Genomic DNA, 18,045 nt, shown 5'->3' on the forward strand with positions numbered 1-18,045 from the left:
AAAAACCAAAAAGATCTCGCTCTAAGTAATAGGTGCATTTTATATGTTTCTCGATGGATTATTAGAAGAACCACCTGGAAAGGGAAGGAGGATTAGAAGGTGGAGTGATCGAAAGCGAAAGTTGAGCGAGAATAGTGAAAGAAGAGTGTGTCACGAAAGCGCAGCTCAGTGAAATAAAATAACCAAGATAAGAGTGGCGGTGGACGCGGTGACGGGAATGGGCACGAGTACGAAGGAACGATTGTAGAACGTTTTATGATCGACACAGTCTCCCTTAGTCTGCTTTGAAATCGACACGCGATCGGAGTCCTCAGGAGGAGCGCCAACGCAAAGCGGTGACAATCGGTCACGAACAGAATCGCAGTACGGTCGTTTTCTTGTAAAATGTAAGATTTTCAACAGGTGACGAAAATAGACATTTCAAAGCATGACCAGGATTGGTAGACCAAGGCTAGTTGAGATTCGATTTTCCTTGGAGGACGCGGAGGACAGCTAGTGGACCGCGCAACTAGCCATAACTCACCCTTGATGAATAATCGAGACGAAGACCATATGAAATCGTAGACAATTTATGTTTATGGTAAGCGTTTGTTTAATTTGACGTAATGGGGCGGTGCGAGCGGATCCTTTGTTCAGAAACTTCTATGTTTACGGATTAAAAATGAATAAAAGCAAATTAATTTCTCATTCTAAACACTTATTTTGATTGATTTAGTACTACTAGCGTTAACTCATATTGGCCAAGTAAGAGGTTAAGCAAAGGAAGAAGATCGATCACGCAATTTTGAGATATACAACTGACAAAACGTTGCTATATGCGAGGATGAAAGTAATTTGCGTAAAACAGGAAAAAAGAACAGAATCTATACATAACCTAACTGCGTTGCTCATTGAGCAGGCTCAATTAATCGGGTAGATAGAAATGCTGAAAAATTTCGGCGACGTTCTAGTTCCAGAGTAAATTTGAATAGGCGATGAATCGGCACTGGTCGGTAGCGATCGGTATTAACCGGTGAGAGACGAAACCCTCGTTGACACAGTCCATCACGACGGTGTCAAGGTAACGGTCGTAGGAAGCACGTAGCGAAAGACTGTGCCGTCGTCGCGTCGCTTCCTCGTTGTTCACCTCGTCGTTGCTATCGTCTTTCCGTCGTCTTCGTGTTCACTATCGTCAAACGTTCCATATTGTCTCGACTGACCAAGGTTCGCTTGAATTTTCATCGTGATACGACGCAAAAAGTGCGCCGGTTAATCAAGGTTCGTATGTTGGAACAGTCGATCCATTTGGATAGCCAGTAAACGAGTCTTTATTTATTTAAATGGCTAGGTTCGGTAAATGTTCGAATTACGATCTGTGATCGGCCCCGCCATTGTATCGCGATTCTTTCGAGTTTGATCAAGTATAACGATTTTAATTATTACATGGACTTACATTCCGCTCATCTCGTGACCGTGTAAAATTAGTAGAATTACGTTGAGGTTACGCGAAGGACAGGAGGCGAGACTCAAAGGAAGCAAATATCTATCGAGGTTGAAGCAAAATGTCAAATGGAGGAAGGACGAGAAAGAATTTGGGACGCGATAGGGGGTGAATGGATGGATGGCGGCAAATTTGATCAAGGGCGTCCCGATCGGAAATTCGACGGTATCAGCAGGTATAGTTTCGGTATCGGGTGGATTAAGTTTAGGGTATCGTCCGGCGATCGAATGCATTGTTTTCGTCAGGGTAATCGACGAGGCATGAGTCACGTAGGTACACGCGACATGTCGCGCGTTGGCGAAAACAATTTTTTGCAGACATTCGTTGGCACAGGTGTGTTGGAGCGAGAAGAGAACACCAACGAGAGAAAGGTAGATGACAGAGGTAGTCTCGCGAACCGCGTCGGCGGAGGGGGGAGAGGGATAAGAAAAACCACGCGTCGAGTGAATCGTCAGCCGGGCAATTACCGGTTCCGATTGGTTGGTTTGTCGAGCCTCTTCCACGAAATTCAGCTCGAATTCCAAGAAATCGGCCGGTGGCGCTACGCTCACCGGAATCCCTTAAGCTATTTACGCGAACGGTGTGGGCAATAAGCGTCCTATAGTCGTTGGTCCTGGACTGTGGTGGTAGCGTACAACCCACGCATACGGAGCGAAACACGGAACACGGAAGAAAGAAAAGGAAGACGACGCGCCGATTCGAACGGGGTTAGAGATATAGAAACAAACGATCAAGGAGAAAGTGAAATGGCGGGAAAATATAGAAAGAGAAAATAAGGGGACTGGCATGGCGTATAGCGCGATCGAGATCATTGCGCTGCTCAATTTCGTGCGCGTCATTGACGCGACACGCTCGTCGAATTCACGATCGATATCATCGCGTTTCCTCGTAGAAATGGGCCGATACCGCATCGCCATTATTCCCAGATTTCCCGAAATTTCGCGTTTTCGCTGCCCTCGTTTCGGATGCCTTTATCCTTGACTCGTGCGTTGTGTCGTCCGCAGTTGAGTGAATATGTAAATCGTTCCGTTTTGTATTTGTTTCTACAGGAAGGATTGATCGAGTTGGAACGGTGAAGAGTGGTTATCGAAGAATCTGGACAAGATGAGACCCGACGAGGTGATACAAAACGAGAGAAAAGCGACGGAGACGATGTCCGAGACGTCGGAGGGCACAATGACGACCAGCGTCTCTGGTAAATCGGGCTTCGAAAGTCGCCAAGAATTGTTCGACATTGCGGCTGTACTTGGCATTGGCAATCCAGACGACCTGCTGCAAGAAAGATTTCGCGTTGATCGCCGAAAGTTGGAACAGATGCTTCTAGGTGAGTGGTCAGAGTCACTCGATTTCTGACCTTTTTTCTTTTTCTCTCTCTCTTTTTCCTTCTTATTCGATATGCGAGTTTACGATTCTCGAAAGCTACATATCGCGCGATTTAAATAGATTATCTGTTTGTAAACGGAATTAGAGAGACTGTCAAATGGTAATTGGTCACGATTAGAAATACCAGGATCGTAACGTTTATTTTGATTGAGACGCTCTACATACATATGTAGATATTTACGCCTGTGCCGAAATCGAGCGAATCACGTAAATATCAGCGATAAGTTTATCCGTTTGGCTGACGAACCAAATCAAATCGGTGTCAAAGTCGGAATTGACGTCCGAGCTGTGCTCGCTGATTTCGCCCTTAATTAATATCTTCAAACATTTCATTGTCTTTTTACGTACGATCCATCCTCGAAGATGGAATGTATCGAAAAAGAAAAAGAACAAACGGACGAGAGTTCGTTGTACCCTGACCGTACATTTTTCTTTGTTTACAGGTGATAATGACGCACCCAAGCTAGCGGACACGTTTTTTCATAACGTAAGTTGCGTTACGTCCTTCATGTCGATATCTCGATCGGTCGATCCGGTAATCAAACTCGTTTTCCGCGCGCTATATTATCTTCCCCAATTTTCTCTGGAACTTACGCAGTGTACTTTTTGTCTTCTTTGAGTATTGTTCGTCAACGAGTTGAACAGAACACTCTACCGATCACCGGTCACCGGATAAAAGATTTTTCGTTCATGCGACATCGGCAACCTATGACCTATGTCGTACGAAGAATGTGTAAAAATATATACATGCAACGCGTAACACGTATCGTATTTCTGGCAATGTAATCGTGTAAGACTAACGACACCTATATTTCATTGTCGATTTTAATTTAAAATACATAATACAATTTGCGTGGACGGAAGGTCAGCCTTAAATTTGTTGTCATCGTCATTGTTGCGGACTCGGACTACGCCTTCCGTGCGTCACGCTGTGACTCGTTGCTCGAAATATTCGATAGCATCGACAACTAGTCGCTCCGTCGCTGCTCCCATTTTTGACATTAACTCTGTGTTAACTTCAGATTAAACCTATCGTCCAACGTTTGAATCATCGCATTGTTTTCGTTCGCGATCTTACTCGATTTTTGAGGATTTTTATCGGAACGCGTATTTATTCGAGTCTCTTCTCGAGAAAAACGAATGTAGGGTACGCAAGACGGGTAAGAGCCGTGGAAAGAACGATGGCGCAAAACGTCACGGATTTCGCGAACAGCGCTCGTAGCACAGAGTGTTGCGACCTCGCGATTATACGAAACCGAACGGAGCTATTTCTGTAGAATTTTCTTTGATGCTGTTGCTGGAGCGGCAGATAATTGTTGTCCTATCGAGTCACCGTTCGGTGTTTTGGCTTCGAGTCGAAAGTTTTCTCTTTTCTACTCGCCGATCTTTCGAATTCGATCTTTTGCGGACCATTAACGTTTGCGTTCTACGTGGAGTCAAGCTTGCATCTGGAAGGCGTATCCGAGAACGAAAGACATATGACATGTTCCTCTCTCCTCGGTAAAAGCGATGGTCGTGAGATAATAGATGATACGCTTGTCGCGTAGAGCGTAGTGCACCTGCGAATAGTTGGAACAACGATAAACGCGTGTTGTGTAGGACGCATAGACGAGCGCAGGGAACGCAAAACGTTTGCCGTCGTGTTCGAAGGCAACGTTCGCGCTTATCCTTATCGTTGACACGTTGCGTAAAAGGGGCCCTGGAAATACACCGCCCGATTATTTATAGACCGGCATTACTCGACTCGCCGCTACACACTCAATCTCGCTCCTCCGAAGCTCTACGTCAAAACATTTTTTCGTGTTGGTGCTGTCGGGTTTGCTGAATTATCTGTTCTCGTCTCTTTTCGTTTTCAAATCTCCCTATGAATCTAAAACGGTTTTACCTCTGTCGATCGGGTTGCCATTCAAACTTTTACGATGGTGCCTGCTCGCAAAATGTATCTGATGCGCTTCCAGGTAACCCTGCTCGGAGGAGATTCACGCGTTCCATCGAACGACCGACCGTGAAACTTTCCGGCCGTGTTACTTCCACGTATGTATTTCTCATGTCTAGTCTCGCTTAGTTTCGTTTCACTCACTCTAGCTTACACTGGTTCATTCGAATCTGATTGCGTGTTCACGTTTGCATTCGCTTTTGCACATCGTTAGATTTTATCGATTGTTGTCGGCACAGATGCGCGTCTGTGATCTATTAATAGGATTTCGCGTGTAACGCAATCAATGAACCGAACATCAAAGAAGTCGAGAACAGGTCTCCAGGTAGTAGCCGCCCGAAAACGGAGTCAAAGTTTCGTAGGTGAATCGTACGGATGAATCGTGCAGAAAACTACCTGTTCTTGTATTCGGCTCTTTAAATCGTCGCGGGAGAGAGAGAAGAAAGGAGAAGGCAATGGAAACAGGCGGAAACGGCTGAGATGTTCTGGTGCATGGTTGGAGTATAGTCGCGATCGGGTCGCGTTACTTCGTTTCTGTTCTGTCGTTTCTCCGCCGAGGCAATAGTGGAGGGAGTACGGAACTCCGGAGGAACGGAGACAGCTAGAGTCGCGACGACGACGAGTGGGAGGCGGTTCACCGAGCCGTCCCGTTACATTATATGCTGTTAGTCAGTCAGTCGTGCCAGTGATCCGGACGCGGTAAAAGCGAGAGACGACGTGGCCGTTCCGAACATCGTTCTTCCAACCAGACAGCCGGTCACGTTGAAAAGCGCAGCGAGTGTCGTCGGCATCGTTTTCGTCATTTTCCCGGTTGCGGTTTCGTTCGCGAACTGCCTCAACTAAAATTCCAAGTTCGATTTGTGCACAAACTTAGCTACCGCGTTACCGATAACGCGATCGGATCGGGTGTACGAATCGCATGTGAAAAGTGTACGTGAACGTTGGCTCGATTAACCGGCAGCCGATCCAGAGAACGAGCCGAGCCCCCGATCGAATCTGCATCGAATTTCAAGATCGGCGACGATTCCGACGAAAAAAGAAACTCGTGGAAGGATTTTGGTGAAATTTTAGGAGGAAAAGATCGAAATAAAAATCATCGATGGTCGATGGTTGTTGATGTGTCGGCTCATCAATCGCGCGTATCGGGTAGCCGCGATGAAGTGAACGGATAACGCGGCGCGGCGCGGCGTGGCGCGGCGGGACGTTTCGCGGCTCTCGACAGTCGTGGCAGTGAAAGTACGTCACCCGGAGCTGTCTCCGCTCATTCGAGATTCTTTCTACTCCGCTCTCGATCCGAACGGGTTTTCTCGTCGCCGAAGAGATCGCACAACGATCATGCTCCTGGTGTAACATTTCCAACAACCATACGAACAGTGACTGTGATACAAGTGCCGGAACCGTAGCTCTTCTTTCCTCCGAGTTCGTTCCGTCTCTTTCTTTTTCTCTGCTGCTGATTCACCGACGACGATTCATCGACTAACCAAATCGAACTACGAAGTAATCAGGATCGATACCGATCGAGATACCATCACCACCCGACAACGATGACCGTGGTAATTTTCGATACCGGACCGTATTTACAATTTTCTTCGACGACTTCGCGATCCTCTGATAGTTCGTATGTGTGCGTGCGTGACGGCGAGCACGAACGCTCGAAACAGTTGATTGCGATTAAATGCAATTTTTTGATGTATTACAGATTATGGAGGAAACAAACACCTTCGTTACGTGGCCGTCTCGTCTAAAGATCGGAGCAAAGTCGAAGAAAGGTAAGTGCGCGCCTGCGCGACTTCGCACGTACTTCGAAGCACGTCCGCCGATCGGAATTGCATTTAGACGATCGAAAACTTAGATCGAAGTTATCGACACGCGTCGCAAATGGCAAATATTTTGCTAGAAACGAGCCGATAGAAAATATCGGAGTGCGGTGCGAGAGCTAAACATCCGGAAACGATACGTGAGCTAACGACGCTATGCGGTGCGACGTGACACAACCTAAGTAAGTAGGTTCGACGACACTGTCGACCTTGAAGGGTCGGCGGATCCACCGATCGTTTCCTGATTTGCTTCGGCCTCTCCTTCTCTTCGGTTCGATCGTGTCTACTGTTTATCATTTACCGACCGAACCTTGTTACATATACACGGCATGCGATTACGCGAGTAGTTGCGTTGCCTTGGCTCGACAGCTGACGCTGGCTGTTATCGTGTATTTTCTTACGTCTATTTGCAGCTCGTGTATGCGAATTCTCGCGTTGCATGTTCTTCCACAGCGCCACATGTTCGCCGTGTTTTCGCGTTCTGATCAAACGGCAGCTCGTAGTCTACGACTTGCGAGCATCGACGATCTTGTTCCGCCTAGCGGACAGTCGTGCTTCTATTTACAACCTAGGAGCTAGAAACTAAGAATTCGTGGAGCTCGTTGCCGGCTCTACCGATGACGGCTTCGATTCGTCGCGATTACGCGACTCGTTCCTGAACGTAGCCTCGATAATTAGAGCGCACCCATTAATCGAAAGTGATTACGAAACGACTCGTGTGCTTGCTCTGGCGCAGCAGTGCATGTCGGCGAAGTAAAACGCGTTTCCCGGTGCGTGTCGGACGCGTCGAAATCGCTAGACGAAATTCGTCCGATGAACGGAAACGTTCGATCGTTTGCTCGTTTGCCAGTAGCCTTCCCTCGCGTACCTCTCGCCATGGAAACTTTTCGGTGATTCATCCCTCCCTCGTGACTTGAACAGCTGTTTACCGTCCCTTCTCCTCCGAAACTGCTCTGCCACCGAAGGAACCTATTGTGCATGATAAATCACGTAATCCGGTATAAATAGTTTTACCTCCTACCGATTTTCTACCTCCACTACGACGAACTTTGCCGCCCCTGGGCCACGTTTCTTTCATTGCCAGAACGTAAACCAACGATCGTCACTTTTTCAGAGCTTCGAACGTTGCTGTGTAACGACGTCGTTCTTTCCCAGAGAACTGGGAAATCAGTTTTTCTAATTCAGTCGAGTATCGTACACGTGTACGTACATTGGTTTACAACGCGGAGGTAGTGACACTCAATGATGGAGCTACATATTCTACTTTCGAGTCTTTAAAAGGTCGAGTGCGAGGTCAATTGTATCCGTATCCGTATTCGTATTCATGCTTGTATCCGTATCCGCATCCGCATCCGCATTCGTATTCACATTCGTATTTCCTACAGCCAAATGTGAAATAATGTAAGGATTTCTTCGCCGTGAATTTTTCCATTGATAAGCATACTTACGTATACATGTCGCGGTTGTTCACGAGAGAAGTTTATCGTAAAGTCTCGTCCAGATTAATCAACTTGTCCTTTTAACTTTCTATCCTTGTTGTTATAAGTAGAATGTGAATGTTTATGCATTTATGCATGCATCTTTATTCATTTAAAGATGTAAAAACGTAAATAATACATAAAAGTATATATATATATATATATATATAATATCCAAGGTTGAACGTTCGTAACAATATTTAGTTTGCGATTCTTTAATTGAATTCGTCATATTTAAAATATAAAAAACTTTGCATAAACATCCACGATCCACCTATTAGAAAAATCATCATATCACTTGAATTCTCGAGTAACTCGATTAATATGACTAACCAATCGAGATATCAATGACGGCAACGTGGAACGTCGACGAATATTTTTATACGAAATAAAAGTCTTTTATTTTTTCTCGAGCTTCGATCCATTTTCAGCGACAATCGCACGTATCGTTGATCGATAATATCGTGAATAACAAGTGGTTGTGTATCCGAGCCGCGAGAATTGGCGAGTTCGCGTTTGAGTCTCGCTGTGATGTAGCGAATGAAGTCTAATTTAATTTCGGTCAGCCTGTTAACCGGAAATAGTTAAAGTCGGAGAAAGAGTTGACAAAATAGAAAGGTTGCGAAAGTGGACTCGCGATACACGCGATGAGATTTATCGTCGATTGCATAAAAGCGATACGTTGGTCGTCGAGATAACTCGATTACCACGAAATGTTTGGTCGTTCACCTAACGTGCCGAACGACTTTAAATCCCGATCCTTTTCCTTTTTCTTTCGAAAGAGCGTTCTCCTTGAGCGAAGCAGGTAGAGTAGAAGTAGAGGTTTACGCACAGACAAAAACTAGCGTGCGATTTATCGGTGTTAGGTTACGTAACCCGCGAAGGACTATATCAGCGAAAATGGTCACCGTTGCTTGTATCTCGATAATCGATCGCTTGTTCGGTTTCTTCTCGCGAAACGAGCGAATCGACGACCGCGATCTAGCGTCCAGCGTTATCTTTGCCTTTGCTGTGCAGCTAGGAGACCACGCGCGGCGGAGATTCGCGAAGGTCGCCCGCGCGGTCGTTCGCGATCTATTTCTGGGTCACCGTTTCGATTCGGCCCGAGTTTTCTCCTCTTAGCAACCGGCTTGGTCCTCGCCATCCTCTCTGTATCCTCGCTATTTTTATGCGAATTCACCGGCGAGTATCGATTTTTTTGGAAAGCTCCGTTTGCACGGAATCCAGCCTCTGCAACCGGACGAAGTGCAACAAGGAAACGAACGAATTACGCCTCTTGGGAAACGATCCCTTCCACGAGACCAATTACGAAATACTCCTTACGCCTCGGTCGCGTTTGCTCTTTGCGCTTCGCTCTCTTTACTCGTGCATTCGTCTCTGTCTGCATTCAGAGAGAAAGAGAGAGGAATTCGATCGAACTAAACTGTCGGTTCGATTCGATCATCGGTGAACGATTGTTGCGTTCAAAGTACGTATTTCTGAACGTCGTGTCTGTGTCATAGTCTTCGAATTCGATGTGTTCCGTACCCAGGAAGAAAAGCATATTCGAAGAAGCGGCGCTCAGAGAATATTAAAAGCCTCTTGGTAATCGGTGACTCGGTGCCAGTTCGGTGCTGCTGTAGAGCTCAGCCGGTTCTGGTGGCTCGGTCGATGCGCAAGAGCTGCTCACCGATCGCGATCCCTCGTAACCCGCAACTCCAAGAGGGGACATATTGTCGCATTGTTATATAGTAATTCGTTTCTTTTACAGATCCGCATATAAAGGTCGCGGGTCGACCCGATGACGTACGAGCCGCAAAGGAGAAAATAATGGAAATTCTGGACACGAGGGTAAGCAGCATTTTTCCACTGTTTTCGTCGTAGTCGTTTCGTTTCGTTGGTTTGGTGAACCATTCGCGCACGAGTCGGTCGGCGAGGGTATCATCGAGCGAACAACGGAAAAGAGAGATAAAAGCGTGCGATCTCGCGACTGGTGTCACGGGCGATTTGCTGCTGTTTACCGATACATTACGTCACTCGCGAGCTGCGAGATTAGCGGTGACCTCGTCGATCGAAATTCGACTTTCAGCGGCATAGAACCGATCGAATCCGCGTGCCGTACAAACATTTCTTCACTCTTATCACAGATAATCCATCGAATGATAAAAAGCTCGCGCGTTGTGCGTAGCAAGACCTCTATAACGACACGGCGCGATGTAACGTAACTCGATGCAACGGCTCGGTGTATTCGATCATACTGGACGACGGAAACGTTCGACGTTGCGCGCGAGCAACGATCTCCTTCGTTTTCCTTTCAATGCCCTTTCTCAAAAAAGTCGAATTAACGCGAGGTCGCTGCACCATTCCGTCTGCACGAAACTGTCGTATAGTCGAGGCAGCCAGTTTCATTTTTCCATTTCGCATCGTGAAACTTTCGCCGACTTGTATCAACATCTTTGGCAGTCTGACTGTTTTTCTCGTTGGTCGCAAGGTACTACGGAATCATTAGAAAGAAAGGGATGTAACCGCAACGCATAGGAAGAAGGTATTCTATTTATACAGGCAGACGGAGCCCCGCGAATTCCTCGTCGAGAAAGCGAGACGTCATGCGAACCAGTCTCGCTCGCGTTAACCGACCGGCCGAATCGGCCGCCTTGTATTTCCTTGCCACGTACCGTTATCTCCAACTCCAACGTAACACAGTCCTCCACCGGCCGTGCAAACTGCTCTTTCCTTCTCGCTCACCGTCTCCCACTCATTTTCTGCCTCCCGCTTCGATACACACTGCCTCATCCACTCTCTGCGCCACATCTCACCACATGATATAGTAATGTGCCGTATCGTACCGCACCGCATCGACTTTGCTCGATTCCGATCGTTTCGAATCGCTTCCAACGAAACGAAGAGTAGACGTACTTACAAACCTGTTGCTCTGACGATCGAACGCCGTGAATGTCGCACGATTTCATAAGTAACAACCTCGTCGTGGCTGTTCCTCGTTGGAACGTGAGATACGCAGCGAAATCACGCGAATTTAGCACGATCGAGGCAAATAAGAGGCAAGTAACAATTTTCCAGAATGCGTAGGGAGCGTTCACCTTTACGCTAGTCGTAACCTGAACGAATTCGAATCGCGTAGCCTTTTACATAATGTTTGATAGACGGTCGGACGATCGGGATCGCGTGCATATTGCGTCGAGTACAAAATTCAACACATCGCGTTGCGTGAAGAGCTTAACGGCTTCCTAACGTCGTGGGCGATGCGTAATTTTCCATTAGTCTCTACGTTGCTCGATGCCGCTGTTTATCGAAATTTATCTTTCTCGTCGCGCTATCCGCAGTTTCGGCCGACTTCGTCGTTGAACCGTGCTCGCGCTTCGCTCCGATACACGCCGCGTCGATCGATCTCGCGATCTTCGCACGCAACGTTGGCGTTAAACGCCTGCTACGCCAGTAACGGGAACCTCGAAAACATCGACGACGATCTTTCGTTTCGATTGCAGCAAAGTAACAGAGTAACTATGAAGTTGGACGTTAGTTACACGGACCATTCGCACATCATTGGAAAGGGTGGACTAACGATTAAACGGGTGATGGAGGAAACTGGATGCCACATCCATTTTCCAGACAGTAATCGAAGTAATCATCAGGAGAAGAGCAACCAGGTGTCGATTGCGGGAGAAATGGAGGGAGTCGAACGTGCCCGTGCTCGTGTCAGGGTAAGTCGAGAGATTCGTCTCGATCGTGTCTGACAGATCTCGATATATACCTTTTCCTCCGGCTTAATGTACCTTCGTTATACCTATCGATCCGTTTGTCTTTGCAGAATCTTACGCCTCTGATCTTCTCGTTCGAGTTACCAATCATGAGTGCGTCGCAAACAGTGCCCGATTCCACTTCGCCGTACGTAGTTAAAATTCAGGAAAAATACAACGTTCAAGTGATGTTTCGTACCAGACCAAAATTGCATGCTACTTTGGTAGTTGTCAAAGGTTGCGAATGGGAGGTATCTCAAGTGAAAGAAGCGACCGTGCTTCTAATTCACTACATGTGCCAAAACTTAGCTGTAAGTACGATCGTCCTCTCGTTCTGTTATCGCCTTTGCAAGATCCGATTTATTCGAATCTCATTCCTCATCCGAGTAGAGTCAAATACAAGTACAAATGTCGATGGAGATTTCGCCGCAACATCACAGTATCGTATTGGGAAAGCAGAGCAGTAATTTGAAGATGATCATGCAACGCACAGGCACTCAAATAATGTTCCCAGATGCCGGAGATCCGAACATTCCTAGCTTAAAGAAGAGCAACGTTACGATCACAGGTGGCATCCACAACGTTTACTTGGCTCGACAACAGCTAGTGGTAGGTCATGTTGTCCGCGTGATTCGATTTTCTTATCGCCAATCGGTGAACCGTTTATCTGTTCTGTTATATTTTTTTCCTTATACTGACTCGTCTCTTCTTCTCAACGCACTCTCTGCCTCTCTTCCTCTTCCGTGCATGCAAAATACACATATATCATACCGTTAACAACATCGGTCCGATAACGTCATTTCTGTTTGTGAATCCAGTTTACGATGACGTAAAATGATATCTTGTAAAAGCAGAGGAAATTTTTCTTCAGGGTTCCCTGCCTTTGGTCCTAATGTTCGACCTTCCTGAGGACTCGATGTCTTCGGTAGATAGCGAGAACGTTTCCCAACTAATGCAGTCGTTGGACGTGTTCATAAACGTGAGGCACAAGCCGAAGCAGAGTACGCTTTCCGTGATCATCAAAGGAATCGAAAGAAACGCCAGCAATATTTACGAAGCGAGGAAGCAGCTTTTAGGCCTGGACGAGCCCAGAGTGCACGCCGAGATACCGGCTACCTATCACATTCCAAACGCTGCTAATATTTTCCAAGGAAACTCTACTGGCAATGGCTCCGGTGAGTATGATTCGATTGATTTCACTGACTCGTTCAGCGATACGCTTTCTAACGATTCGTTGTCAAGTCGATGAAATGTTAATGATTAATCGATCGTGGAAATATGATTCGTAGGTCCCAATAGTTTAGTCAGCAGTCTATCGGACAATTTGTCGAGCATATTAACGGTGAACACACAGAATTCTCCATACTGCGTATCGCCTGTTCCTCATTCGCCAAATCCGATGGCCCTGTCGCCTCATTGGGGTCATTTACCACCATTACCGTCCATCTTTTCGCCACTGCCGCTTCATCACTCTTATCCATATCCACACCTTAATCACCTATTGACGACGCAGCACGTAATGCATAACAACGCGATGCCTCCTCATTCACATGGACTGCAAAATCACGCTTTTACCGGTATCGGACAACTTCATTCGAACGGGCCTGTAGGCTTCCACAATACTCACGGATTGAACGGTAATTCGTTGGAAAGCAAGGAAGGTAGCGGTAAGTTTTATCATTTTTCTTATTTTCTCACATTCGATATATATTTCTAAGTGCGATTGCTTTTACGACCCGCTATGTTCTTTCCATTAAAAATATTTTCTCTTATTTGTGTTTAACCGCAGCTTATTCGTCGTTGAGCAGCGTTTCCAGTTCTCTATCTAGTCCAGCTATCAGTCCGCGTAACATATCTCCGGTCAATCCTATCGAGAGTAGTCATAATATAGGTGAGTGCTCGGCAAACGCCCCCCTCCCCCCTTGAAATTGACAGGAGATTATCATTCTGGACTGAACTTTTTCGTTCCACAGATATATCCAGCATGTTGTCCGATATTACGGTACCCGATCGTCGTGCGCCGGGTTGTGAGAAGAAATCGCTGGAAATGGCTGTGCAACAGAATCTCGTTCCCTTCGATTACGAGCAGAAAAAGATACTAGCGGCGAAAGTGATTCAAGGGAAACCAAGTACCAACGATTATCGTGTTCCTACTTCCGCTTGGTCCGGCTACGGACTCAGTCAATCCATTCCTCCCATAAATACGAGCGACATAAAGAAGGTAAGCGTATCTCTTTTAACCAAAGTGTCATCATTAGGTGTCGATACAAATCGGCGAGTCGAGAACAATATTGGCAAGTTCCTTTTAGCCGCAGGAATCTACCACCTCCCATCCATCTGATTTATGGAAGGAACCAACGACGCCGGTATTCAGCAGAGAGATTGACTTTGGAATCGGATCCGGTAAAGACCGTGTTGGACAGATCGGCATAAGTTCCAACTATATGGAGCATACGCCCACCACGCATTTGAACAAAATTACAACCCACCGGTACGATGACTTAACCAGCATGTTGGTTAGCGTTGGATTGGAAAAGTATATTCGTAAGTAAAATTATTATTCGCTGAATTTTTGGGTCTGTAACTTTTGGCTTTTGCTCGTTAATCGGCCTCGACGCTAGATATAAGCACGGAAACGTGAGATTTCCTATAAGCGTTAAATGCGTAGATCTGACGTGAATGTGGCGGCTAAAAATCGCTTATAATAATAATACAACGTCTCGTTTTAACGCTAACGTTCAATGCTTATGGTAAATCCCATCTTCGTGTTGCTTGCTCACCTGCTCGCTCACATCGTTCTATACGTTGCTTATTTTCTGTTTGCTAGGCCTGTTCACATCTCACGAAGTGGACATGGCTACATTTCCATCTCTGACGGAAAAAGATCTATGCGAAATCGGGATAACCGCTTGGGGTGCAAGGCGTAAAATAATGTTATTAATCGCTGGTACGTAAACGGCTGTCTCATTGGTAGCGATTTCGTACGTCAATCAATTTTAATACTCACCCGAACATCTGTACGTTTTCAGAAATGAACAAACGTACTAGTCCATTCTGTGGTAGCGCTGCTCCTGGTGCGGAACGCAAAACGACCACGTCGTCGACCTCGTCGTCGATGGAGAAATGCAATCTGGATACCAAATGGTAGTAGGGACGAAACATGTCACGAGTCTCGCAAAATTCGTGAGAACGAATACAAAGAATTTAGACAGGACCGCGTCGTACTTAAAATTAGCCTCGCGTTCGCACGCAGACTCGATTGCGTTTCAAGATGCTCGAACGAGAATCGAAATCGAGATCGAAATCAAATCACGCGAGCCCTTTCGCCGACTCGACAGTAGGATCAAGTTATAATTAGTATGTTAATTTGCGATTCTAGGCACCGAAAGAATAGGCGGATGATTCTTTTTGTGGTCAAGGACCGTTTGCTTTTTTTTTTTATTTTTTTCCCTGCAGTCCTCGATTCACGCGGTCGAAAGGTGCCTTAGGTTAAGAAACTCGTTACTACTTTCGTTTCGTTAGCTTTTTTTTTATGTTGCTAATGGTCTTTCTATCGTGGTCGCGCGATATTCGACGAATCGATATGGTTTTCATATTATTTTGTACGGAGCGCGAAACACGATGCTCCGGGAGTCGTAGTGTCGTTCGACACGTTGTATCATATATGTTTTTGTGTAACGGTGAAGAGTTCGTAATAGGACTGAACGATAGGCGTATACAGTATCTATAAATTAACGATAACGGTTCAATTAGTATAGCAAAGTGCGGAAAAACGAGGCTTTGAAGCTCGATATGCGCGATGGGCGTAGGATATCCCGTACGTTCGGCGACCTGTCGCTTTAGGGAAGTTAAAATATTTAATCTCGACTAAGCTCGAAACTCGGCAGAAACGTAGAACCTAAGCTGGCAACCGAGACGGAAATGCGAACTCACGTAAAGATAAAGCGAAAAGAAGGGCACACGGTCATGTTTCTCTCGGTTTTCGCGAGTTTCGGATTTTCTCGCAGCAGCCGCGTTTTCGAGTTTTACAATGTAATAAAGTATTTATTATTCACTCGCGAAAGACGTCGAACGTACAAATGCGAATGATTTTTCCACGAAGCGGATCGGAGGGGGCGATTGAACGTTCGAGGGTATTTCGAGTTGTGTCTTTTTCACCGTATTACGATCGATCGTTTTACAGGAGAAACGACTTTCCCGAACTACCCTTGAAACTATAATTTGAGTCTATACTCAGCTATACCGCTAACGTGCAATGCCTGCCCAACGATTCTGCAGCTAAATTATTTTCAATAATCGGTCGTCGTATGAGTGCATCGTGATTCCTCTTCTTTTCTTCATTTTCTTTTCTGTCTCAACATCCGTCTACTTGATAAACATACGGGGAACGAGAATATTTTTGTTAAAACAAGCTGCACGTTGTGGTCCGTTTACACAGTAGTCGTTTTACGAAAGTAAGATACTCGTGTTCTACGTAAATTATTAATATTTTAAATCTTTTTTTTTTTCTTTTTTTCTGAGTATACTCGTATATGGATGAAATGAAAGCGTTCGGCAACGAGCTCATGCTCTGCTCGCTACGATCGACAATATTTAAAGATGTAAACACCTTCAAATATCAATTTATCGCGATTTAAGTGATCGATCCATTTGTCGGTGCGACTAGCGATATAAATTATTGTTTATCGCGTGTCAAGAAAATATTCAGAATATCGTCTCGATGAAACTTATCGAGAATGTCTAACGAGTCGAACGATTTTATCGTTAATAGTTCTTGACTAAGTCTTTTGTGAAATCCTTTTAAGCATAAATTATTGTTGTTTGGTGCGGCAAAATCGCATGCTTGAAAATGATCGAAATGTTAGAAAAGGAATACATGCTATGTGTACTTTATGCGTACGAGTGTATGCGCGCGCGTATGTGTGTGATGTAACAAGACTGTACCCGATCGTCCCTGTTACTCGTGTTTGTGTCGAACATTAACCGTTTTCTTTGATAAAATTCGATTCGAATTTGATTTTCTTCGTCCGATCATTACACCGGTCGGATAACAAAAATCGTGTACCTATCCCATGATTTCGTAGCGGAGAATTATCGTTCTTGTTTTCGCGGCAGAGATGGGACGTCGCAGAACGATTTTGTCGTAACGATCATTGTTGTTCCCGAGGAAAAGCTTGATCGATGACCGCAAGATTCCTTTTACCGCGAATCCACTCGTGTCCTTTCTATTATTTGTATTTTTACGCTGCTCGAGATACTTACACGATCGATCGATGCTCGACGACTTTTTTTTTTAGAGAGATGCGTTACGCTGTTCTTCGATGTTCCTATCTAGAAAAATATAGAAATATAGGTATATGTATATATGTATATACACATGAACACACATACGTACCGTACGTATGTGCATGTAGGTACGTGCATCAGCTGATTTTGCGGGATTTAGCAGATCAATTAGTTGCTAAAACGATTAGAATTAAAAGGAAGAAAAGAAGAAGAAAGGTAAAAAAGAAACGATGATAGGTAAGGAAGCGACAACGAAGCATTCGATACCTAGCCTTCGAACATCACGGTACAGGTCGTATCGTTCGTCTTATTTCCTGTCTTCTTCCTGACACGTTGCATATGGCAAATTTCTTGACGCATATTTCTCTTTCTCTTTCTCTCCTCCTCGATCTGTCTGATACGCAAAAACTGAAACCCCTTTCTTGCTGACGAATTTTATTTCTTTTTTATTTGTACGCAAAGAAAGAGAGAATAACGACACGAAATACGGATACAAGATTCGCGAAGGAGAAGAGAAATTGAGAGACGAACATACAGTAACAATCCAGCGAGATCATTCGACTGACCGAACATGCCTTTCTGGAGCATGTTTCCACGCGCAGTGTAATAATAGTATCGATATAGTACGATGCGTATTCCGAAAGACGCTTCGTTTGTAAAAACGTGAAAACCTATCATGATGGCAATTTAATCGTGCGCCGTAAAACGTTTCTCAGAATCGATGAAATACGATCCGGGTGAATCATATTTTCGGAGACTAACGAATAAAATGAAATATACCATGTTCCGCCTTGTTTCGAAACGTTAGGTGTTTTAATCTTGTCTACTTTGCTGATGCGATCTCGCCAAGTTTCTTTCGCCAAGTGAAAAGAGTGACGTGCCTAACAACATTTTTACTACGATTAACGGATTCAGTACTACAGCGGGATAT

The 18,045-nt window shown here is 45.4% G+C and overlaps 1 protein-coding gene across 6 annotated transcripts; it reads left to right on the top strand.

Annotated features, from left to right (window-relative positions):
- Nucleotides 1–1,043: 1,043 nt before the first annotated feature.
- LOC117210691 (protein bicaudal C homolog 1-B) lies at nucleotides 1,044–17,916 on the top strand. Of its 6 annotated transcripts, none has more exons than XM_033453957.1 (15): nucleotides 1,044–1,257; nucleotides 2,530–2,804; nucleotides 3,307–3,350; nucleotides 6,499–6,568; nucleotides 9,845–9,924; nucleotides 11,577–11,792; nucleotides 11,900–12,139; nucleotides 12,219–12,437; nucleotides 12,700–13,003; nucleotides 13,118–13,495; nucleotides 13,618–13,719; nucleotides 13,802–14,049; nucleotides 14,138–14,372; nucleotides 14,656–14,775; nucleotides 14,858–17,916. In XM_033453957.1, the coding sequence occupies exons 2-15, from the start codon at nucleotides 2,585–2,587 to the stop codon at nucleotides 14,974–14,976; spliced, it is 2,595 nt and encodes an 864-aa protein (XP_033309848.1). In that variant the 5' UTR covers nucleotides 1,044–1,257; nucleotides 2,530–2,584; the 3' UTR covers nucleotides 14,977–17,916. The 6 variants fall into 6 exon arrangements, with proteins under 6 accessions (XP_033309848.1, XP_033309850.1, XP_033309851.1 ...); XM_033453959.1 differs by having other exon boundaries at nucleotides 14,144–14,372; XM_033453958.1 differs by lacking the exon at nucleotides 1,044–1,257 and adding an exon at nucleotides 2,034–2,187.
- Nucleotides 17,917–18,045: the final 129 nt, after the last annotated feature.

This window comes from Bombus bifarius, unplaced genomic scaffold (assembly GCF_011952205.1).
Source record: "Bombus bifarius isolate JDL3187 unplaced genomic scaffold, Bbif_JDL3187 scf7180000008208, whole genome shotgun sequence".
NCBI lineage: Eukaryota > Metazoa > Arthropoda > Insecta > Hymenoptera > Apidae > Bombus > Bombus bifarius.